The sequence below is a fragment of the Colossoma macropomum genome, unplaced genomic scaffold, assembly GCF_904425465.1.
Source record: "Colossoma macropomum unplaced genomic scaffold, Colossoma_macropomum, whole genome shotgun sequence".
Lineage (NCBI taxonomy): Eukaryota > Metazoa > Chordata > Actinopteri > Characiformes > Serrasalmidae > Colossoma > Colossoma macropomum.
In genome coordinates this window covers 733119-757914 of record NW_023495565.1, presented here as the reverse complement: position 1 = coordinate 757914, position 24796 = coordinate 733119, and the positions used below count along the sequence as shown (strand labels likewise).

General features: G+C 39.1%; 1 protein-coding gene across 2 annotated transcripts; it reads left to right on the top strand.

The window, feature by feature from the left end:
• Positions 1–1373: 1373 nt before the first annotated feature.
• On the top strand, positions 1374–23414 carry lmo4a (LIM domain only 4a). 2 transcript variants are annotated; one of them, XM_036563001.1, is made up of 5 exons: positions 1374–1736; positions 10257–10502; positions 20126–20222; positions 20529–20687; positions 22539–23414. In XM_036563001.1, exons 2-5 carry the CDS (start codon positions 10264–10266, stop codon positions 22545–22547), a joined length of 504 nt encoding a protein of 167 aa, XP_036418894.1. In that variant the 5' UTR covers positions 1374–1736; positions 10257–10263; the 3' UTR covers positions 22548–23414. The 2 variants fall into 2 exon arrangements, with proteins under 2 accessions (XP_036418894.1, XP_036418893.1); XM_036563000.1 differs by lacking the exon at positions 1374–1736 and adding an exon at positions 5247–5421.
• The last annotated feature ends 1382 nt before the right edge of the window (positions 23415–24796 follow it).

Here is a 24796-nt window from a genome sequence, read left to right as displayed (position 1 = left end):
GTGATTTGATGCATTACAGAGCTACAATAGTGGTGATAGGAACCAAGGGTCAAGATATGTCCATCACAACCCTGCTGAACAAAGACCATTAGAACCATAAGGATTAAAACCTGGTGGGTTTACTTTCTAAAGGAAAATTGGCTTTATGGTAGCCATCAGGGACCACTAGTTTCCTGTAGGACACCTAGAGATCCTGTTAGGAAACCATGCATCAAGTATTAGTCCAGGAACGCCTGCTAAACCATTAAAATCCTTTACACTGTGGTATCAACCCATCAGCAAAACACAGGACACCATTAGTGACAACTGGACATCACCAGGAACCAGCAGAAAGTTTTAATGGTTTCTATGACATTTTTAGCAGGGAAGCAGGCCTAATGCCGACAATGATAAAATGGTCCTGAAAACAAACAATCGTTGGGTTGTATGGTGCCTTATAGGCTGCATGCACCTGGGCATGGACGCATTTTAAAAATCTAATTATTGCCAAACCATAGTGAAACTACGGAGACCCGTTGGTTTTATCCCGTATAAATAAAAATAATGCGTATGATCATGCCTTAATAAGCTGTGGTCAAGGCTTAATTATCTCTTTCCCACGCCTTACTAAGTCGTGGCCACGACGTAACTGTCTCGCTCCCACGCCTTAAGTCATGGCCAAGCATTAGGATCTCGTTCCCACTCTTTAATAAGGCGTGAGCAATTCTGACTCGGCAGGTTTCCAGAACGGAGCTTTTCACTTCGAACCGCTCCGAATGACTTTGTTTACATCTTAAGGATCTAATAATGAAGATACTTTTTTCAAAAATTGGTGGAATTCCCCTTTAAAGGAAAGGTCAGCGCTGAACGAAACAAGCCTTTTTTACTCGTCAGACCATTACTCTAAATCAAGGCAGATGTGACAGGTTCGCGTTAGTTAAAACGAAGTTTTACTGCTCTCTCTGTAATGGCTTTGCCATCCAGGCCAGATGTTCACCATGCTGATGGAGCTCCGCGATGAGCAGTGCAGTTTTCAGTTTACAGCCGCACTTAAAAACACACGGGGCTTTCTGATTCTCACATCTGTTAAACTACTACAGAAAGAAACGAACAACGATGACTGTCCCAATAATATCTGTGTAAAAGCTGTGCTGAAGGAGGAGGAGAGACAGTTGGCCAATCCATTCTGAAGCGGGCAAAGGGAAAGTTATTAAACTGTCTTCTTAACGCGATTACGGGCCGCTGAAATCGGTCTCCAACAGGCAAAAGTTCCTCAAACACACATCCATCATGCTGTCATTTGCCACGCCCACCTCGCATCTCATTGGCGCTGCGCTGCAGATGTCACGATAGGCGTGGCGTTCAAAACTTACTCGCTCCTCGTTGCTGTGAGATTTAAGCGCGAAGTGAAGAGGCAGGAACGAAAAGTGGAACATTTTCTCCTACTGTAAAGGTGAAAAACACCGTGTTTATCTGAGATATTACCTCTGAAAACGACGTTTAAGAAGAGCAACGGTGACAGTCATGAGTTTACTAGCCGTAGTCGAGCACGCCGCTAAAGAAGGACAGACCATTTGAAGCTTTTGGAGTCACTCTGAACTGAGCAGCCCGACATCTGGGATTATCAACAACAGTCACTGAAAGCAAGCTGCTGCCCAGATTTGACTTAGTTTGAGAAGAGGCGTCTCATTTTTGTACTTGAGTGTACATTTCACATCCCAGGCTAGCCATTTGTCGGACGTGCTACGAAAAAAGCGGTAAGTGCTAACAGTTTGTCCAGTTTGTGTTTCGAGCGGTCCAACCGGGCATGCGCATATCGTTAGTAGAGTGTGGTAACGTTTCAAACGTTTTACGGTGTCTTCAATGTTAATGCAGTTCAGACTCGGCGTAATATTACTATCTTACTTACCTCCTGATAAGGTGATTTAGGCTATCAAAATATCCTAATTATCCTTTTAATGCGGGTAATGATTTCTGATACGGAAATTCAGGCTATCAAACTGTCCTGTCATACATTTCAATGCTGGTAGCCTTTTCTGGGAGGGTGATTGGCTGTCAACACGTCCTTCCTGTAGTTTTAATGCTGGTAGCATTTTCGATAAGGTGATTTAGGCTATCAAAGTATCCTAACTTACTTGCAGTTTTGCTGCTGGTAGCATGTTTATCTTCATTGCAGCAGTCACTTTCCACTCTTTCTTTCTTTCTTTCCCTCCTCTCAACTAAACCCAACTCGTCCCTTTGCAGCTCGGTACCAGGGTGACCCACTTCGGATGCTTTGCAGACTCAAGTTCAGTCACAGAGAATTTCTTTTTCTGCACAATAGGGAGCTGTAGCCTGCGCCGGAGTGTTAATTAAAAAAGAGAGAGAGAGTGAGAGACGTTTTAATGAAACGGCGAAGCGTGCAGTTATGGCCCCGGAGCGCATTATTAAAAGGGAAGGATATATTACTAAACTGCTTTGGTGCCAACAGGGTCTGGTCATTGCACGCCGGCCTTGCTGCTATTTATAGCGGGTGTGCACGGAGCGGGCAGGCTAATTTATTTTAATTACGCGCCACTCACTCTTGCACATACGCGGGGGTTTGGGGCGTTCGTGCATTTGTTCACTGCAACGAGAGGTTAATGGCAGTTCAGAACTAGACCTTGTTACCCTATAAAGTGTGATTTGCAAAGTCCAGTGTTGGAAAATGTCGACAAACACTTTCAGACTGGTAGTTAAAATGGCTAACGATTTATAATGCATGTATAGTCTGGAAGGTGGGAGACGCAAGAGTAAAACTTTAAAGGGGAATTCCACCGATTTTTTAAAATGTCCGCATAATTTAGAGGTTGACATATACATAATCATTCAGAGTGATTTGTTGTGAAGTGGTTAATTTGTAGATAAACTTACAGGTTCGGATTTCTTAACATTTTGGCCATAGGAACCAGGATTCCCCAATGTCTGCATCGCTGATTTAGACATATTATTTACTATCCAAAACCACCAGTAATGTCGATGATAGTAAAATAATGGACAGTTTTCTTTGGGGACTCTTTTGCCTTAGGACACTCTTCATGCATTTCACACCAAACCACTCAATGAATCTGCTGACATGATGGCCATTTTATGATGCCAAATTTTTGAAAAGTCAGCGGAGTTCCCTTTAAAAGACGCTCCGTTACAAGCGTTACAAGCGCTGCGCTGACTGAAATGTGATTTGTCTTTGTGTGCGGCGCGCGGACAGGGACGGCATTGTGTTTCTCTTCATCAGCCTCCACTTTTCGCCTGCTTATTTCATCAATCAGTGCGTAAGCCGGCTGGAACCGAGTAGCTCACCTCCCCCCTTTACTGACCTTTCTGTCTGATGGCATCGTTTAAATCACGAGAGAGAGAGAGAGAGAGAGAAAGAGAGAGAGAGAGAGAGAAAGAAAGAAAAGTTTGGCTCACTTTTAGAGCTGCACGCGCTGACCCCAGCTGAGTCTCCCAGGATTTTAGTGAGTTGTGGTGAAGCTTTCTTCTGCTTTTAAAGGGGAATTCCTCAGATTTTTTACAGTTAAAGTTATTATACAAAATTTCCGCATAATTCAGTCGTTGAGATGTAAACAAAGTCTTTGAGAGTGGTTTGAAACTTACCAACTCAGAAACAGTGGTGGTAACAGGAACCAGGGGTCGTGAAGTCTGCAGCTCAAATATTTTATTTGTTATCCAAAACAACCAGTGGACCTACACGTGTTCTCTGAGTTTTTATATCACTATAACACTGATAACAGTAAAATAGTGTTGCTTTAGTGCTTTCTTTGGGTACTGTTTTGCCTCACAATGCCCTGCATGTACCTCTCCACCATGAGTGGATAAAAAAATACAGTTTATCAGGCAGTGTATTTGTAACCATTTCATAAAAGTAGACGAAATGAAGAAACAGATTCAGTGAGAAGAAAATATCACGTTAAAAAATCCTCAAGTACTGAGTTGTTTGTAGAACCGTAGTGGAATGTGTTGGGACATCTAGCATCAACCAGCAGTGGAACTGAAGCACTGTTCTTCTAAATGTGCAGAACTAAAATGGAATTGAGGAAGAAGTCGATTCCTTTTCTCAGTGTAAATAAAAGTATCACTTGATGCCTATAAGCATCCATCAGAATTTTGCTTAAGTACGTGGATCTGATTAAACATAACCACAGCTCATCTTTGAATAAGGATACGGTGGAGCCTACCAGCTGTCCAGAATCATGTCCAACTTTTTAATGCTGCCTCCTAAACCTTACTAAAACTGCCACATCTTCTTAAATGTATGGCAGTATCCAAGTTTACCCTGACTTTTAAACACTTTTTGTCTGTTAATCCATGTCATCACCACTTTCTTAAGCGCCATGGTTTTTGCGTGCCACACTATTCTTTGTGTGTGTGTCAGCAATTGGTTATGAGTGCCCGTATGCCTAAGATAGGAAGCCACACAAAGTTCTGCGAGGGGGTGATAAGACACCACATTGAGCCCCGTAGCCCGAAAAAGGTTGTTGCCAAGCGTTTTCAGAGGGGGATTAGCTTACCTAAGTTCTCAGAGGGATAATATAATTGTTCTGTATTGAAATAGCCCAGCCTAGTCGACAGCATGTGATATTCCCCCAGGGTCCTATTCACTAGCATTGTCTCTCACTCTCAGGTCTGCAGTAGAGGATGATTAAAAAGAAGGGGATTTGCATTTTCATGAAATTAGCTGCGGCAAAGTTATTTGGCGACCTGCTTTTCAATAGTGCACGCAGGTGTGCGCAAATGGCAATGTGGTTTCCGCTGTTGGCAGCTGTGGAGAAAGGGTGTTAAAGCAAATTCTGTTTATGCCTTGAATAAATTTAGTGGCACGCTACGTAAGAGCTTCAAAGTATTTACGTCTTTTTGAAAGGGCTGGAGAGTAAGTGCAATATAAAAGAGCCCGCTTTTTTACAGGATTGAATGAATCCATTTGATTTATCATCACAATATAAACTTGGGTAAAAGCTCAAAACCTTAAACATTTCTTCAAATTGACTGTTTAGTTTTGCAAAGGTAGCTGTTTTTTGTGATTTAAAATCTGCCATTAAGCCTGCTTATGTGGTCTACAGTAAATGTGACAGATTCAGCCTTGGAGTCAAGAGTGTCGTTGGAATTGGTTGGAACAGGCAGCTCGCCAATTCTCTAACAGGAACATAGGCGTGTAGCTTCATGTCAGGTTTAGGATGTTCAGAACGTGTCGCCCTATTTGCAGAGGAAGCGCTTACGTAGCCTTACTGCAGAGTGATATCAGACCTGTTTGGCCAGTTTTACCAGTAGAAAGTGAGGGAAGAGTCCTACACGTTGAAGAAGACTGCCTGCAGAAGGAAAGAGATATAGTGGGAAAATAGATTCTTCTCCTGTCTGTTGTCCCTAAATTTCTTCTGAGCCTGACTCTTGTCTGAAAATGGAGGGAGGTGGTGCTAATATTTCTGGGTAAGGTGATCAGTTTCACTCCTAAAACTTCAAAAAACACAGGAAACAAATGCAAGAGAAGTTAAGGGAAAGAGATTTATGTTTTTTAAAGAAAAGTTTATGTCAATATGCTGTCTAACTGTTTGAAGATGTAGATGTTACATGCGATGTTGGTGGATATAAACATGCTTTGCCAAAAGGTGTATAAGACTGTTTCAGAGTGTCATGCCATTAGAATTGTTGTTGCGTTTGAATGAGTATTTCGGGTCTGAAAGGTTTTTATTGCCTGTGATCGTGGGAACGTGTCTGACCAGCTGGCACCTTGTGCCCAGCGTGAGCTGAAGTGAGAGATATAGCTTGAAGGAAGTATTCGCTCTCTTTCGGAGTAGGGTGCTTACTGCTTTCCTGTTGCCTTCCGTCATCCTGCTAACCCCTGCTCGACCCCTCCGATCTGACCGGCTCAGTCGTAACCTCTGACCTGGCTTCGGTATCTCCCGTCTGCTGCCGGCTGACCTTTCCTTCAGGAGAACAGAGAGAGGAAATAACACATGAATGAACCTCAGATAGACGTAGATCCTGGCTCGCTTCCTCCAGTTTTCTGCTTTATGTTGGTGCTTCTTGTTCTGAAGAACTGCATGTCCTCAGCTGCTTAAGGTATGGTCTCATTTTCTCAACCCAGCATCTGTCATCGCGGATAAAGTTTGTCAAGAAGTTTCTATATTCCAGGAAATGCAAGGTGTGCTTCCTCAGTCTCCAAAATAAGATCATGCGGCTCTAAGCTGCCAAAACACCAGCTCAGTCAGTAGACCCCAATAGATCTAATCATTTTGCATCTCCCAGTGAATTTTTTTAGGGCCATACTGTAAAATATTGTATCTTACACAATTTTGGCTTCTTGTAGGATCCTCGTCCTTGCAATTTCTTTGTTCCTGGAAATTTTTCCTTTTCAGTTATGTATCAATGAGGGGGTCACAGGTAAGTTTTTACACCTGTGTACCATCAAGGGTTTGAGTTTCACCATTTAATATTTTGTATGGTTTACTTGTGCTAAAAATTTAAACAATAGGTTATTTCCTTGTTGCTGTAAGCTGATGGCTGTTGACAGCTCTGACTGAAAAATGACTTGGCAGCTACCAAGTATTATTTAATTATTTAAGTTTCTAAGCTTTTCTGTAGGCGGCACAGTTCCGATACCAGGCATCAATATTGGGCCGATATCTGCAGAAAAAGCTGGACAGGATATTGGAGGGGAAAAAATAATGAATTATATCCAATCCTATAACTACGCCAGTCATGATCATGACGTTTTTGCTGATTAATTGCCATTTACAGTCGTACACAAAGATTTGGGGTGTTTTGTTGATTTACCAAGTGAAAAAGTGCATATCTCCTACAGTGAACACACTTCTGTGCGTTTTTTAATTTTAATGCACAATTATTGATTATTTGCTGAATTTAACATATAGGGGAAAACATTTTCTATTTTATGCTATATTTTTTTTACAGTATGTTTGACTCAGCAAAAAACAGAATTTGTGCAGAAATGCCATATTTATATTTATTCACTGTAGAGTATGTGTGCTTCTATCAATAAAACATGTAATTTGACCGGGGAGTTAGTTCAAACCTAAATTGGCTAAATTGGCTGATATCTGTTAATACTTCATGGTTCTCAACTGATGACAGATACTGCCCACTAAACAGACCATCATCGCACCAGTCAGAAGTTAGAATGTTTATTGTTTTTGTAAAACCCATGACATCTCAATAAATATGCTTTATGTTTTTCTCTAATTACACGTAATTGGCCCAACCCAACAGATGAAAACGCACCCAGTTCTCATTCTGTTTGTTGCGACATAAACATATGATTGTGAAAGCTAACAGCTGTGGAAAATTGGTCAGCTTAAATAATTGCAATCAAGTGATTATGTAATAATCATGACAAGCCAACTTGTAGAAAATCTAGCTTGAAAATCCACTCAGATTGTGTGACGTAATGCTGTTAGCTGTGTATTTTTTCCAGTGGGGCTGTAGACTGTTTGAGTAGTTTGAGCGTGATAGCCTACTTTCAGGTCATAAACGAAGTGCTTCAGTTAAAAATAGCTCATTTTAAAACTTAGCAGTTCTTAAAGAAGAAAGATGTATCAGTACAGGCTGAAAATAAATGCTTCAATGTCAGTTTTCTGATAAATAATTTGAATAATAGTTGTTTAATTTTTGAATTGTGCATTAGAATACAATGACCAAACCACGTAGGATTCAAACGCTGTTTTGCTGTTTTGTTTTCGCTCATTTTCCTGAATTCTGCCAGCATGGTGTATCAGTGCTTATTCGGTTGTGTCAGAGAATGAGGAAGCTGTCCTTGAATGTAGCAAGGACAGCTTCTGCCACCAAACAGAAATGTATCATGATGGACACACAAAGCCAAAATTTGTTCAGCTGAAGCTAAAACTATCATGATAGCTGGTTTTAGTTTATGGTATACCAGTTAATGATGTCGTTGAAGGTTCTGATGAACCTGTGAGTGTCTGTTGTTTGCACTCTCTGTTGATTGCATTCGAAAGAATTTTTCTTTCTTCATTAGCAACAAAACTGTTATTAGTAGATCTCCAGAAATCAGCACCCTGTCTTTGAGATACAGTAGACTGAGGTTGAATAGAGCTCATATGGATCTAGTCACTGCCAACCAAAAGCTGCACTGCCCAAGCCCGGCTTGAACTCTCTTTTTTGAGATGGAAAGTCCTGCAAATGAGCTCCAGATATGATCTGGTAATGTCAAGATAGATATACCAGTCTCACTAGACACTGTTGCTCACATTGCCCTCAGCATATAGTGTGTTTTTTATTTTATTTGTTATTTTTTCCTCCATGCTCCAATACTCTAAGGCTGTGCCATTAATTTCACATTGCAGGAACTTTCTTGGACGTTATTGTGTAACATTTATTTTTTAGGAATTTGAAGAAACTAATTTCAAACGCATTAAATCATGATTAATGGATATTTATTGTGGGCTTAAAGCACTGTCATTGTCATGTTTTTGTTCGGTTGATACAGTTTAGCTGTGCGAGTTACCCTTAGGGATATGGGTTTATTTGTGTTTTTCCTGAAATGGCTCTGCATTTTCTTGGGTAAGGCGGGCCAGCTCTGTCTGGTAAGCTTACTGAGATGAAGCTCTGCCAATAAATAAAACAGGCAATCAGAGCTGCTTCTCTGGTTGTTCGCCAGACCCAGAGCCTAACCGCAAGCTTGATTTAGGCCTATTACAATGGATTGTTAGGACTACCTGTTGTTATTATTGGTTTATTATACTGCTTGACTGGACTACTTGATTAAAATTGGACTTCTTGATATGATTGTAACATATCAGGCATTTATCAACATGCTGGTCAGTCTTGGCTAACTATTTTTTGTAATTGACATTTATTTGTTAATTTATATATCTGTTACACCCCTTTCCTTGTCCCAGAAAGAGTAGGTTTGAGGAGCAGCTGACTACAAGATTAGTTGGCATAGTGACCCCCCCCACTCTTCCCCAATCCTTTTAGAATTCCTCAGAGTATCCTTTGATTACATCACTAGTGGCTTGTCTAATTCATCCTTTTTTCTCTAACACGATTATTATTATTATTATTATTATTATTATTCATAATAATGTAGTCCAGTTAACTAATATCAAGTGTGGATATTGGAACTAGTTATTCAAGTAATTTTGGCAATTTGACTGTGTACTACATTATAAAGGAATCTGTAAAAGCGGACAAAAGTATGGACAAAATTCACGCTTCAACATGACTGCTGTTCTTAAAAGGCCAGTATCATAGAAAACCAATTTTTGCTAATTTCTTTGGATGTTATGATATGAAGGCACTATCAGAGTTTCTACTGAATTCATTATTTTTGTGATGTTACTAAAACGTACGAATTGACATACAGTTGTGTGCAAAAGCTTGAACACCGCAGGTCAACTGACATGTTTTATTGATTTTCTATGTGAAAATAAGAACAAACTTAAACGTGGTGATTTTCTACAAAGTTAAATTTCGGTTTATTTACTGAGTTTAACATATTGGGGGAAAAAATAAAACATGAAATCTAAAATGTGCCATAAGTGTAAAAATATGTTAGACTCAGCAAACAAACAGTAATTGTGCATTAAAAAGAACACAAGTGTGTTCTCTGTTAATGATGTGTACTTATTTTCACTACAGCAGTTTAGCGTTGATGTTGTTAGGAGCATATCTCAGTCTTAAAGGCACAGTAACAAAAGCAGAGTGTTTAATTCTATGGGATAAAAAGAATTTAGAAATGGTCATGCAAAAATGAATTATGACTGCTTTTGGTATATAAAGCAACATAAATGTCATAAGTAGACTGTTCAGGGAAAAACAATACAATGCAAATAAATGTAGGATATGGGCCCTGTATTATGCAGTGTACTTTTGTCCATTTTTATAGATAACAGCACATTATACATCATCAGAAACCACATGCGCGAGTCTGTTTGAGATTAGTTTAAGAACCAAATGCGGATTGATGCAACTATATGACGATTAGACATGCAGTGTGTATGGTGCTGTCTGGTGGCTTTAGGATTCCATTACTTGTTAGCTACATTAGCCTCATAGCTCCAGAGCAAAACTAATGGACCAAACTTCAGACACTAAACGTGTCTTGGCTGATCGATTACATTTGGTGTGGGGAGGAAATTGTGTAAATTAGATTTTTTTCCCCCCAAAACTATTCCTTTAATGGCAATACCAGACATTCTTTTATGAGTTTCTTTGAGGATGTGCATCTGGGAATCTCAGTCCAGTCCACTGTTTTTTACTAGTTCCTCTTCTCTCTTTCACAGGGCCACGATGGTGAACAGCCGTGTGGAGTCGTCGGCCGTGGCTGTGACAGGAGGCAGTGGCGGCGCTGTCCGCTCATGTGCTGGCTGTGGTGGCCGTATTTCTGACCGCTTCCTGCTCTTCTCCATGGAGCGCTACTGGCACACACGCTGCCTGAAGTGCTCGTGCTGCCAGGCCCAACTGGGTGAGATCGGCACCACCTGCTACAGCAAAGGGGGCATGATCCTCTGCAGGACTGACTACATCAGGTATGGGGCAATGAGGTGTTTAACCCCTTAAACTCGAGACTTATTACTCTTGTAATTCTTATATCAGACTTGTAATTAACCTTAAAGGGGAACTTAACCAGTTTCTCAACATTTCAGCATAATTCTATGTTTGAGGTAAAGACAAAGTAATTTGCTGTGGTTTAATGTGAAATGGTACGTTGCAGAGAAACTTAGACTCTTTACAGTGACAGGAACCAAGAGTCAAGATGTCTACAAGGCAAATAAAACCATTTTATTTACTATCCAAAACTACTAGTGAACCTACATGTATCTTTTGAGTGTTTATATGTCCATAATGGTAAAATAATACATACATACATCATCTAAACCGCTTATCCTTCTGGGTCGCTGGAGCCTTTCCCAGTTGTCATTGGGCGGAAGGCAGGATACACCCTGGACAGGTCGCCAGTCCATCACAGGGCAGACAGACAGACATACACATTCACGCACACCTAGGGGCAATTTAGCATGTCCAGTTGGCCTGACTGCATGTTTTTGGACTGTGGGAGGAAACCGGAGTACCCGGAGGAAACCCACGCAGACACGGGGAGACCAGGCAAACTTCACACAGCAATGACCTTGGTCACCCGGCCGGGAATCGAACCCAAGCCATTCTTGCTGTGAGGCGACAGCGCTACCCGCTGTGCCACCGTGCCGCACGGTAAAATAATAGTAAATATTAAAAAACAGCTCTGAATGATATTTTTCCTTACATCACCCTGCATGTTCCTCTCTGCCAAGAATAGATGTTAAAAAGTGCATTTTAGGCCAAAATCCAATATCTCAGGCATCCTCATAACCATTTTATGTAATAACTTTCTGTAAAGAAGCTTTTAGAGGCGTCACCGCTGCTGTGAACAATTCTGACTCTGTAAGAATTTTTTTTATTGAGCATTTAACATCAAACCATGCTGTTGACATCTTAACTATTTAATTATGCAGAAATAAAAAGAAATCCCCTTCAAGACTTATTATTCAGCAACCTCAGCAAATTTCTCAGTGATTACAGTGAAATTTATGTATATAGTTAAAAGAGTGAGAAAAGAAAGTCTGGATCTACCAATGAGTCCTTAAATTTTCAGGGGTTAAAACAGGGTGGGATAGGGTGGAGAGGTGGCACCTGTGATTGAGGGAAATTATTTGGTGTGTCCTGTGAATACAGTTTTTGTCAAGGTGGAACAAAATGGATGTGTCATGTAAATGTATCAGATTAAAACACCTAATCACATAATTCAACAGATTTGTTTGGTTTGTAGGGGTAACCATGACCGAAAAAGCAAATCAGAGCAAGTCTAACTGGGATGTGAAATAAAACTAGCCATTATTTAATTACATAGTACAGACTTTCCATTGTAACTACATTGAAAAGTTCAGTCAGTGACTACAAAGTGTCGTAATGCTGTGATGTTTTACAAATTTCTGTATTTTCTGTAATATTGTTTACACTTGTGCCCAAGATGTTTTCCTCAGTTAATACTACCTAAGGCTATGGCCTTGTTAATACAGTCTAATTCTAATACAGACGGCTAATTCTACATCATGCAATGCAATATTAATGATTATAGAGAAATATATCCATATTACAATGACATATTTTATACTGTTATTTCTCAGCTCTTTTTCTGTAGTCCGATGAATGAGCTTTTTGACATTGCTTTTTAAAAAATGTAAACTTTTGTAATTTTGTGACTGTTCATTTCATCCAGCATGATACAAAAATATGTTTAACTAGACAATTTACTTTTTTGTTTTTAAAAATTCAGTCCCCATAAGCTTGATTGTCTGCAGATGTTCTACAAGAATGGCTGACTTAGACATCCCTGTTGTAGCTTGCTGAGGATTGTAGCCTTTCTGAAGCCATCTGTAGCTTATTTGCCTGATGGGAATCAAGCTGTGTGAGCGTACAGTAGCCAGGACAAGAGAGCATAAAATACCTCCGTCATGACAGGAACTGTGTGGGTGTGTGTGACATGGGACGGGGAGCAGCCATATCCCTCAAAAGCCTCCCACACGCCTTTCATGTGTCTCTGTCCCACAAGGAATGGTTTTCAAGGCCTTCCCCAAGACTCTAGGCATGTTTAAATTAAAGCATTGCAAATGTTATAAGGATTGCATGATATATACAAAATGCCTTATTATGATTGTGATATGTCTAAGACTATAGAAAAACACTAACGTGATTGAAGATTGATCTGCATAATTTTGAGCTAAGTTATGTATTTTTGTTGGATCACATGAATGTTTTGATTTACTTAAACACAGAGAGAATCTCTTCTGGACCTAATGGGGTATGACAGAATGCTCATAATGCACAAAAAAAAAAAGTTGTAGGTTTGAGGGCTCATTCGCAGCCTTGTACAGTACCAGTATTACAAAGGTCAATACTGCGACAACGATTAACAAATGACATATTGTACAGTCCTAAATGGCATTTTCCGGCTAAACCAGTGGAAATAACATTGGGATTTTAAGCTTAACATCTGTATTAGCATGTACGCTTTGTAAATTCAAAAATATTTTGGTTTTAGCTGTATAATGGCTGTTTTATCTTGTTTATAAGCCACTATAGAGGAGGCACAGCTCTCTGAGAGAATTTGGCCCTCGCTCCTTTGTGTATATTATGCCAGGAGTTCCAGAGGTGAACAGATTAGATTTGTTTGTGATTATGAGGTACTTTGAAACTGACCTTTTGCTTGTTTGGATGTGTGCGGCGGTGCGTTGGCCCATGACCGCACGGCATCGGTGCCCGTGCTGCCCAGTCTGTGCCAAGTGCGGACCACAGAGCATGTTTGAAAGTGCTTGGCATGGGCCTCACAGATGGTTTGGTGCCCGTGCTCGATGTCCCAGTGCCAGGTCATACTTGCTCTTGAGGGCAAAGAGACTTGCAGATCTCCGAAAACCTGCAAAAGTGGTGCAAAGCCCTCAAAGCTAATCCCAGGCTGAGGTCAGAATGCTGGACGCTCATGCACATGGTTAGTCATAATTAGCTTGACATTATGATTTAAATGAGACCTTTAATGAAATACAAACAAACTAGGGTTACAGTCTATCCAGGCTGGATGAATTTTCAGACAAGAGCAAAACTGCAGATTTGCAGTATTTTACCTGCAGCTGACAGGCCAGTTCTTGTTTCTGCAGCAAAATGGACTTTTAAACACCTTTGTCAGTGCATGGACCCCTTAAATTGCAGCTAGTTATTAATGAAGTTGGCTTGACAAAAATCAACTTACTGTTCTTAGTTTTATTATTGTACCGTTTTGACGGGTAGCAGTTTACAAGCTAGAAGCATGAAACTTTGCAGGATCACATAGTGTGCTTGTGTTTTTGGACCGGGATAACATAGCAACGACCTAGCAACACATTAGCAACCACCTAGGATTCCATAGCATTGGCCTAATGTCCTAGCAACCATCTGGTATAACATAGTGATGGCCTGGGAACACTTTAGCAACCTCCTGAGATAATATAGCAGCAGCCTAACAACCTTAGCAGTCACCTGGGATTTCAAAGCAATGGCCTAACAACATCTTAGCAACACCTGGTATCACACAGCAACACTTTAGCAACACCTGGGATCCCATGGCAATGGCCTAGCAACACCTTAGCAACCACCTGAGATTTCATCCCAACTGCTTTGTCAAGGCAAGTTAAACTTGGTCCATGAACTTTTCCCTTCCAGTCTTAACATGCATAATCACATTATTACACAATGTTGTACTTTTACTATGTTAAATATTGTAATACACCGATAAAAAGAACATTGGCATATTAACATAAGGCGCAATTTCAGGCACTAAAATGCAAAATTGAGACACCACCGTCTAATTTCGTGAATCTTTAGTCCCAGTCCCATACTGTTCAAATGCAATTACCTGATTGCATATTTAGTTACATAATGTTATGCAATTAATTACATTTACATTCGTTCATTTTTTTTTCTTTCAGTGTCAAAAAAAAAGAAAAGTTGGGCTCAAACAGCTCGACTTGATGTGCTTTAAAAAATACATACCAAAATAGAAAAAGATGTGACTCTTGCTCTTTATAAGCTCTGTAGGAACAACAATGACTAAAAGTGTTCATTTGTGGTATAGAAAGTCTACAGTTCATACAAAATTTCTCCATTTGTTTCAATGAAGTACGAGAAATAATTAAAATTAAAATACAGCATGCTTTTGTTTTTGTCAGAGAGAACTACAGCTTCTTTGGGTTAAGGGGTTAAAATGCATGTTTGTCAATCTCTCTGTTAGTAGAGACTGCACTGGGCTGACCATGGACCAGTTCCTAATTATTGATTTAAAAGCTGTGAACATTTAGATTGATCTAAAGTCAAGAACTTAACACATTATTGGTAACAAAAAACTACCCAGTGATTACATATGCCATTCCAAACAAGCCTACATCAATCTTCCAACTCACCAAGTTTCCCGATGTGGGCTGAGGGTGGCAGTTCTGCACGTTGTGTGTGGTAGTCTTTGCTAGATGTAAAGTATATTCAATCTGGAGTGTATTAAATATGTATAATGTACTGTAGCTAATCAAAAGGGCAGAGCCTCATTGCCAAATGGCGCGGCGCGGAGCCTGAGGTCCGATAAAAAGAAGGGAGCATTAATTAGGATGAACAGCACTGCTTTCTGCCTCCCCTTATTAAATTACTGTTTGGATTAAGATCAAAAATTCATTACTGCGAGTCAGTCAGTGCCAGGCCAGCGATAGCAGAGGGGGAGGAAAAAGAGAGTAGGGAAGAAAAAGGAGAGAGAGAAAGAGAGAGAGAGGAAGACGATGGTGTGGGTTGGCTGCCAAAGTGGTCTGTCACAAAAAGGCCGCAAGCGGAAGAAATGTTTCCTCTATTGAAAAGTAGCTGTGGGCGAGAGGACTATCAACGCTGTCTCCAGGTATTTCGTACAAGTCAGACCTTGTGCAGTGTAGACTGATACTTAGTTTGTCACTTGATTCATTTTGGATTACTAAACTTGTGGGTTACTTTTAAAGTCAAGCCCTAAATTGGTGCTGGGTGATATATTGTTTATACTGATATACTTATATTGTTGTCAAACAGTGATAAAGATTTTTAATTTTAAAAGTGTTGATGAATATCAAAAACTCATTCTGTCTTTATTTGGCAGTGGCTTCAGATTGTTTCGAAGAACAGCAAGTTGTTTTTTGTTTTTTTTGTTTTTTTCCTCCAGTAAATCTGTTTTTTGTCTGGCTAAAATTTACAATACTGTGTAAGGTTTCCTTTGAAGAAGACAACAGAACAAAACATTACAATCACAACAAGCTGTGTCCTTCTGTGACCTTCTTTTAGCAAAGAGTGCCAGTATTCAGAGACCATGGGTTTATTTATTAACACTAGGAATGTTCATTTCCACTAATTTTAATATTCAAGTATCAGTAAGCATTACCGAACAGATAATTAATTAGCTACAGGGAGGAAAAAACAAGGGGGAAAAACAAGGGGCTATAAGCTTACCTGTTTAGGTGACAGCACTGGTGTTGCCAAAAAAGTGAGGACAACATTTGAAAACGTAATGTTATTCAAAAACAGCTGAGAGAAGTCAGTAGGTTTACAATGTTGGATGAGTAAGGGTGGCCGTTTTCTCAGATGAGCTGATTAGTTGACAACGCTAACTGGTGCAACACTGGATGCTGATGAGGACTCCTCATGTTAGTTTGCCAGAGAATATTTTAGTGTTTCTGGGCTTAGCTAACATCAGCTAGAGTTAGCAGAGTGAACCGTGGTTTCTGTCACTACCGTTGTAAAGAAATCCAAGTCAGCAATTTTCTCTACAATGCACCATTCCACGTCAAACCACTCTGACTTGGTTTTAGTCTCAACAGTTTAACCATGTAGGGATTTTTTTTTAAAAATCAGTAGAATACCTCTTTTACGAGGAGCATGTAAAACAGGGGTGTACAGTCTTCTAGTGATCTACCACCCTGTAGAGTTTAGCTCCAACCCTAATCTAACACACCTGATACAGGTAATGAAGGCCTTCAGGGGCATCTGAATATTAGAGCCAGGTGTGTTGGATCTGAACGCTCCAGGGTGGTAGATATCAGGAACAGGGTAGGGCACCCCTGCTGTAAAAAATGATGTAAAAACCTCCACAGGAGAGGCTGTACATTCCGACCTAAATGTTTAAACTGCCTGTTGTAGTGAAACAGTTGATGAGTAGATGACTAGTGTTAACCCCTTAACTGGTGGCCTGTTTAATGTGAAGACTAAAGACTAGGCTAACTACTGTAAATTACTCTGTAACTACTTTGAAACTAAAATCACTTTTTGTCATAATTTTATTTCAGTCAAACTTTGTTCAGAGTAATTTGAGAATATTAACTCCCATATGAAGCCCGTATATAGAAACACATAGAATTATGGGCTGAATGTACTGTCTCAGCTCCAATTCAGTGCCATCATGACACTGAAGAACTGAAGCAGGGCCCAGTTTAAATTCAGGGGCTAAATGAGCTTCTAAGAAAATACATAAATATAGCACAACAATGATGATTTACTTAAGATTCTTATCACAGTCATGTAAGTATGTGCATGTATGTGACAGATTGACTTTGGCTGGTTCCGATTTTTTTTTTTTGCTCAGATCTGATCTTTCTGTCTTGATTTACATTTGAGTGGGTAAATGACTCCAATCTGTCACCAGTGGGAACAAACTGATGTCCTGAAATGTCCCGCATGCGCACATCCTAATCAATCATGTAAATGGGTCACAAGAAGGAAGCAAGTGCGTCATAAACAACAAACAAACTAACCAGCAGAACGAGGCTTTGTCATGAAGATAACTGAGCTATCAGCTGTTCATTATTAGAGCAAGACAAAGACGAAAAAGGGTCAGTTGTGTTGCTTTTGCAGTGTTTACTGGTACTAACCTCAGGCTAGGTGCTGCTGCCACGTTAACAAAAAAAACAAACAAAACAAACAAACAAACAAAAAAAACGTGAATACCATTCTTATTAAGGTCACATGGCCACAAATGGGATATGTATCCGACGTAGGACCGCATATGAGAGTGACTCAGATCTGATTTGAAAAGATCAGTTTTGCGTGTCCACACAGCTCTGAAAACATCAGATCTGTGTCACATTAAGGCAAAAATCGGGTATGTGCCACTTCAGCCTGGTAATGTGAACGCAGCCTTTGAGATGCTATCACAGGTGTTGTTTTTGCATATTGTGCATGACTGTGTTTTAGCGTTGATTATATCTGCAAGTGTGTGCGTGCATGCAGATGATATATATATTTTTTTTTTACCAGCTCGTCAAGAGCTGGGCTTGAACTCGCTTGAATTTGAGCATTCTCCTAAAATTGCCCATAACAACCTCAGGCCCAGGCAGCAGGGTAATCAAGTGCGCCCTAATTAGGAGCCAAGGGTGGATCAGAGGATCCCTTTAGCCACCCCCCACCCACTGCCACCAATTATACTGCCACTCCACATTAGCTGATAGGCTGCAGTCAAGGACTGGAGGGCATTGGTACCCTGCCATAGAGGCCTGGAAGGCCCCTGTATTGCATCCTACTCTCAAATTACCAGCTCTGGTTTTTGCAAATTGTGGCTTCTTAGCTTCTGGTGTCTCTTCAACTGTGTACCTAGATTTCCTTTATAAACTGTAAGTTTAAAAGTTTGCATGGATATTAATAGTGAGTTGGACCCCTTGTGCTGCAGTAACAGCCTTTACTCTTCTGCGAATAATTTACACTAGATGTTGGAACATTGCTTTGCTGATTTGATTGCATTCAGCCATAAGAGCATTCAGGTGCTGATGTTGTATGATTAGTTCTGGATCTCAAACACCACCTCCAACTCATCCCAAAAGTGTTTGATGGTACTCCAGATAATGCAGTTCCACTGCTTCATGACCCATTATTGGGGGGCTTTACACCCCTGAAGTTGAAGCTTGGCACTGGCCATGGTAGACCTTAGGCTCATGTGCAGCTGCTCCCGTTCTGTTGGCACTGCTTTTCTATATAGACTACAAAAGCTTTGTCTATACCATTTAATGCCTGCGTCAGTAATGGGTGTAACTTAAAGTAGCTGAATTTACAAAAATTAGAAGGCATGTCTGGATATTTTTGGACATATAGTATATGTATAAAATAGGGCTGCACAGTCTGTTCGAAATGTACAATCTGATTAATTTTGATATTCGGGTATCCGAGTATGTGATAACAGTTAGTAAACCAATATTCTGTTAACCACAGGAAAGGAAAAAGCAAGGACTTTGACTGAAATTAGCATAGCAGTGTAGGCTTACTTTATTATTCAAAAATAGCCATGGGACGATTGATCAGTTTTCATGTCAGATGGGCAATGGAGGCTGCTTCTTCAGATGAGCTAATGAGCTAACCACCACAATACTTGATGCTGATGATACTTGCCATCTTGTACACAAGGTTTTTACTCCTCAGTGGGCAATGTGCTAACATGTTAGCTTGTCAGAGAAATATCTTTTCATTGTTTCTAAACCTAGCTACCGTCAGCTAGAATAGCCTAGTTAACGCAAAAGCCTTGTCAGATCCAGCTGTTCTATTTCTGTATTCTCAGTCACATCCTTAACAGTGTGTCCTTGCCAATGCACTTTTGTTTCTTAGTAGTAAAGTATAATATATTTATACGCAAATACAGTCAAAACTGTCGCATTCTGCAGTCCTTTTGAAACATAAAATCTGTGTTTTCACTGAACTGCATATTTTTTTGTCTTCCTGTGATGGAATGTAATGAATACCTGGCATCTTAAACAGTTAAAGGACAAGTTGAGTGACTGTATTTCACTACAGAATATTGTTTGTTAATTGCTATTGTAATGTCGCTACTGTCGGAAGAAAACCTCGTATCTCCATTTTTGTCATTTTTTAGTTTTTGACATAATTTGAAATTACCTGTTGCCCTTTACATTGTTTGTAAATTTCATGATGAATGGACCAAAAGAAACAGCCCAAAATGACTTGGAAAATAGTCTTTTTCCATTGACTTACATTAAAAGTAGGTTTTTTCCTTCTCCTGTAAAGATATCATTTTGAAGGTTTTCTCCTGACAACAGCGATATGTATCATTGCTATACTCATCACACAGAAGCCTGAAATATGTGAATGAGCCCTCAAAATGTTACTTGTATTTTTTTATATAGTGATAATGTTTGGTCAACATGCTCACATCAACCTTAGATGCTCCAGAGGAGCATCCTACGAGTGTTTTGAATTGATGAATCAAGGCAAGGCATTCATGCGGTTCAACAAACGTAAATGTGTATCATGTTTGCTTCTTGAAATGATATAATTATAATTACAATGTGGTATTCAGTCAATATTGAGATCGTGAAATTGTGCTTCTACCCACATTTGTTTTTAATATAGCAGCAAACATCAGGCACAGTATAATTTAAGATAATAAAGGAAGAAGTGTGGACAGTTCATCTCAACTATCCCTAACAATTCACCAGCGAGTTGTATTCAGTCTGCGCAGTTGTATATCCTTCAAATTAGAGTGGATTGCAGGTGCCTTAGCCATGACCTCATTGGCTTATTATGAAGTTTCAGACTGGTTGTTCTGTGTAAGAACATATTATGACCGTTATGTTTATTGTTGCAGGCTGTTTGGTCACAGTGGGGCTTGCAGTGCATGTGGACAGTCGATTCCAGCCAGCGAGATGGTGATGAGGGCGCAGGGCAATGTCTACCACCTTAAGGTGAGTTACTCACTCATTCTGGCACTGAATGTCCTTAACTGTCAGTATTTCAGAAAGCAGGGATTATTCCACACCAGTTAAGAACCATCTTACATCCCCTAACTTGTATACACCTTGAAATATGTATTTCTGTTGTCTTTAATTATTTTTCACTTGAAACGTTTGCAGAGAAAATCTGTTATAAGTGCTGATTCTATGCTTTCAATACCACATTTGTGTTTGTAAATATAAGAAGAGATATTAAGATGATTAAAAATGTTGGTTAAACTCCACTACTCTGACTTTCTCTTTACTTACTTGCTGCAGTGTTTCACATGTGCCACATGTCGGAACCGTCTGATGCCTGGGGACAGATTCCACTATGTCAATGGCACCATCTTTTGTGAGCATGACCGGCCTGGTGGAGCCCTGCTCAGCAGTCACCTGACCCCCTTGCAGAACAGCACCCTCCTGCCTGACCAGAAGGTGAGACTAGCTTTACATCAACATCTTCTTTCAAACCACTACACACTTCTTTAATTCTTTAGTTTTTCAAAGGAGTTACAAGGCTAATGTAGCTAACAAGTAATAAAAACTTGTATATAACAAGTAGCATTGTGCAAACTGCACGCTTAAATCATTAAGTAATGTCAAATAGCCTTACTGTATCTGTAAAATTAACAAAAGTATGTCTCATAGCTACCCAGTAGCTACCTTAAAGGAAATTATTTTAAACATTTGTCATGATGATTGCTCTCATCCTGTCGCTTAAGAATGAGAAAAGTAATTTGATGAAAAACAGGTAAAAAAAAAAAAAACAAAAACAAATTCACTCATTTCCCCACTAGTGAAGGTTAACTGGCAGGTTGTTTTTTGCATCTTGCCATGGAGTTAAAGATAATTGACAGTGACAGGACCTTGCTGTGAAGTTAAAATGACCCTGAAAAAGTTTGCTTTTGTGTGGGCATTGACAGGAAACTGCAGGGACAGCGTCAGTGCAGATGAGTTATCCAACTGCGTTTGATAACTTTCCAGTTTGATATCTACTAGACTATGAAATAAAAACACTTGTACACTTGCAGGATCATTTGATCCTTCAATTTAAATTACAGTGTTTTAAAAAATATATCTTGCATTATGAAGAACAACAGACTTCTTTCCTTTTTTCATTCCGAAGGACACAGGGATGTCTTAATGCAGTATATGTATGTAAGAGACTGCTTAGTCTCCAGTACTGAAGTAAAGTTAACAGTAGTACCTAGCTGCTATACTGCTATTTCCTATGAAGATGGAATATATTACACAATATAATATATTAATTCCAAAACTTGTATAGGAAATACACCCTAAGTGAAGAGTTGCGTGCTGCAGTTGTGATACTTAGGGCTTAAGAGGTCCATATCTTACATGTTTCTTGTATTGTATTTCTTTCCTTGAGGTGCCTTATAATATTTATATGGCTTAATGTAACATAACGTCATAATTCATTTTTAAGTGACCATTTTCCAACCTTGCTTTATCCTTTTTAACTGGCTGTTGTTGTTACTGTGCTTTTACGACTGATGTTTGTAAATGTCCTCTTCTAATTGGCTGCTCTGTTTTTACCCAATTTGAAAAACAGTTCAGGCTGAAACACACTTTCTATATTTATCAATCGATCAGTCTTTAATTAAACTTGGAATACATTGAGGGTGACTGTCATTAACAGTGTAGTCGAGCATCATACAAAAAAAACAAGGGATCTAAAGAGTAATTGTAAATTTATGATAGTAAAAGTATAGCAAAGAAAATAAATAAGACCAAAAATTACTATTCAAACAATACATAAAGCAAATAAAAACGAGGAAACTTTGACATAACAAATCAAAACAATCAAATGAAACTATTATATCAGTTTTATAACTTCAGTGTCTTAGGTGGAGCACCACTGTTGTAGGCTGAATAGATTAATATGTATAAATGCACAAAAACAATAAATTCAAAGCCAAAAAATATGGAGCATATGAAATGAGGATGTAATGGAATGCAACATACAACACCAAACTATTATATTTCAAAGTCAAGGAAAATTTAGTTTTCCATGATAGGAGTCCTTTAAAACACATTTAAATATGCAAAAGTGAGCAACTTTAGTTTAGAAGTGCAAAGGCTGTTGTGAAACATGTCACTCATAAATATTGTTGACATTTTCTCCAATGCCAATAAATACCCATACATTACTATTGGCTTATTTTTACTGGCCAACCAATATGTTGGCTGTGCCCTACCTAATACTTTATTAAGAGGATAAACGTCTGTGGCCTATTGACCATCAAACTGCTTTTTCTGTCTGTGTAGGTGTGCTGAGGGGACAAGGACTTCACACTGCACGGCGTGCCTTCTCCTTGTCCTTCTTTTTCTCTGCTTCTTCTTCTCAGTCTCTCTTCTCCTTCTTCTTCACATCGTGAAAAGTCCACTCATATACAAGACACTGGTGTCCCTCCATTCTGTGCATCAACCCACCTTAAAGGAACTCTTGAGGCTGGATTTCTGAACGCCTCTCAAATCTGCAGGGTAAGCTGAGCAAGCATAAAAGGAAGATGGAGAGAACTGAACTTACTGTTAATGACAGCTGAGGGTTGCTTTTGGTGGTCCCGAGTGGGACTGTATGAACTGTAAACTGTGACTGCTGAGAAGCCCTAACCACAGGATATGAGGATGACCCACACTTGCAATGCTGTTTTTATGATTTGATATTAAGACATTTTTTGAGGGCATTGTGGATGTTCAGCACTCTGGACGGTGAGGCGCTGTGGACGTTGCTGTACTTGCTTTTTCCATTATGGATGATTCAGATCGTTGCCTCTTCCTTTTTGCTTCTCTGCTCGTTCCTTAGAGAAAGACTTCATATTTTGTGGTTTGTACTCTGTTACGACACTATTTGCGTAACTTATGATTGTTTTGTACCGCTGGTGGTTGCCTGTTTCACATCATTGACTGGAATTCACATTGTCAATGGTGGGTCGGATGTACATGTCCTGCTTTTGGGCAACTTGAGAAGCAAGAGAGAGGAGAACCCAAATGTGTATATTCCCTTTCTTGTGCTGTCATCTCGTGTGCTTCAATGGCTGAATTTTGTGTTTGTGTCCTCTGTTGTTAAAGCAGAGGTGCATTTAAAGTGATATAAAATATCTGTATAGTAAAAAAAAGTACTTATTAAATACCTATAACCAATATATAGGGTCTTGTGGTATCTGTAATGCAATGCGTGCTTGGTCACTTAGGAGTGAGAAATAATATGACAATAATATTTATTGTTATTGTGATAAATTATGTAACATTGTCACAATATTCTTCTCTAAATATATCATGGATATTGGCAATACTTAATGAAAACTGACCAACTGCTTATTTCATTACAAAGAGAGCACCATTAGCCTCATTCAATTGGATTTAGTTTAAATACTAAGTACATTTTTTTTGTATTTTGTGTTGAATAAAAATCATTGTATTCATAGTTTTTGATTGTATTTTTAAAAATGTGGCACCTCTGGCTATTTTATCTATTCCAACTTAACAAACCTAAAAAAACTAAATATCGTGACATACATGTCTTGTGAACTATTGCCCATGGTACTATACCTATAAATTATGAGTTCTTCGAAAAAAGGCCAGACAGTAAAAATAGACTTAAAGGGGATTTCCACCCAGTTTTCTAAATTTAAGCATGGATTAATGGTTGAGATGTAAACAAAGTTATTCGGAGTGATTTTAAGTGAAAAGGTGTATTGCAGAGAAATTTAGCGACTCGAATTTGTTCACAGTGGTGACGATAGGAACCAGGGGCTGTGACATCTACAATGCAAATATAGCCATTTTATTTACTATCCAAATAGTCCAGTGAGCCTACACTTTTCTGTTTTTATATGTAATGATGAAAGTAAAATAGTGGTAAATCTGAGGGGGGAAAAAAATTCTTTGAGAGTTGTTTTGCCATACAATGCCCCTCATCTATCTCTCTTCCATGAATGGGTTTAAACCAATATGTTTAAGGCTACCTTATAGAAAAAACTTTTGTAAAGCATTGTCTCAGGTAAACCTGTTCATGTAACATTCTGTGATGTAACTTTTAGAGACTAACTGTAACTTTCTGGTTCCAAACATCACCACTGTTGTGAACTATTTTGGCTTGGCAAGTTTCTCCAGAATGGAGCATTTCACATCGAACCACTCTAAATTACTTTGTTTAAGTTAATATTAATATGTAATTTGTAAGTTAACAGTAAACCACATGACTTTGTTTATATAGGTTAATAGTAAATATATGTATGAAATATAATAGAATCACTGTGTGATTAAAGAATGCTTATTAATAGATAAATAGACCAGTAGGAGAATTAAAAATATGCATTATCATCATGCAAATTGCCACCTAATCACTGCCAATTTATCAAGCCAATAATTAAAGAAAAGAAAAATCAATCACTTTAATCAAGTTGTGACAACCCTTCTTGATTTAGGTGATGTGTTTTTTCCTGCTTTGAGGAGACAGACCTATTTGTGTATGTGGGAGTAAGAGCCACTGAAAGGTAAGGGCAACTCTCAGGTTTGAAAAG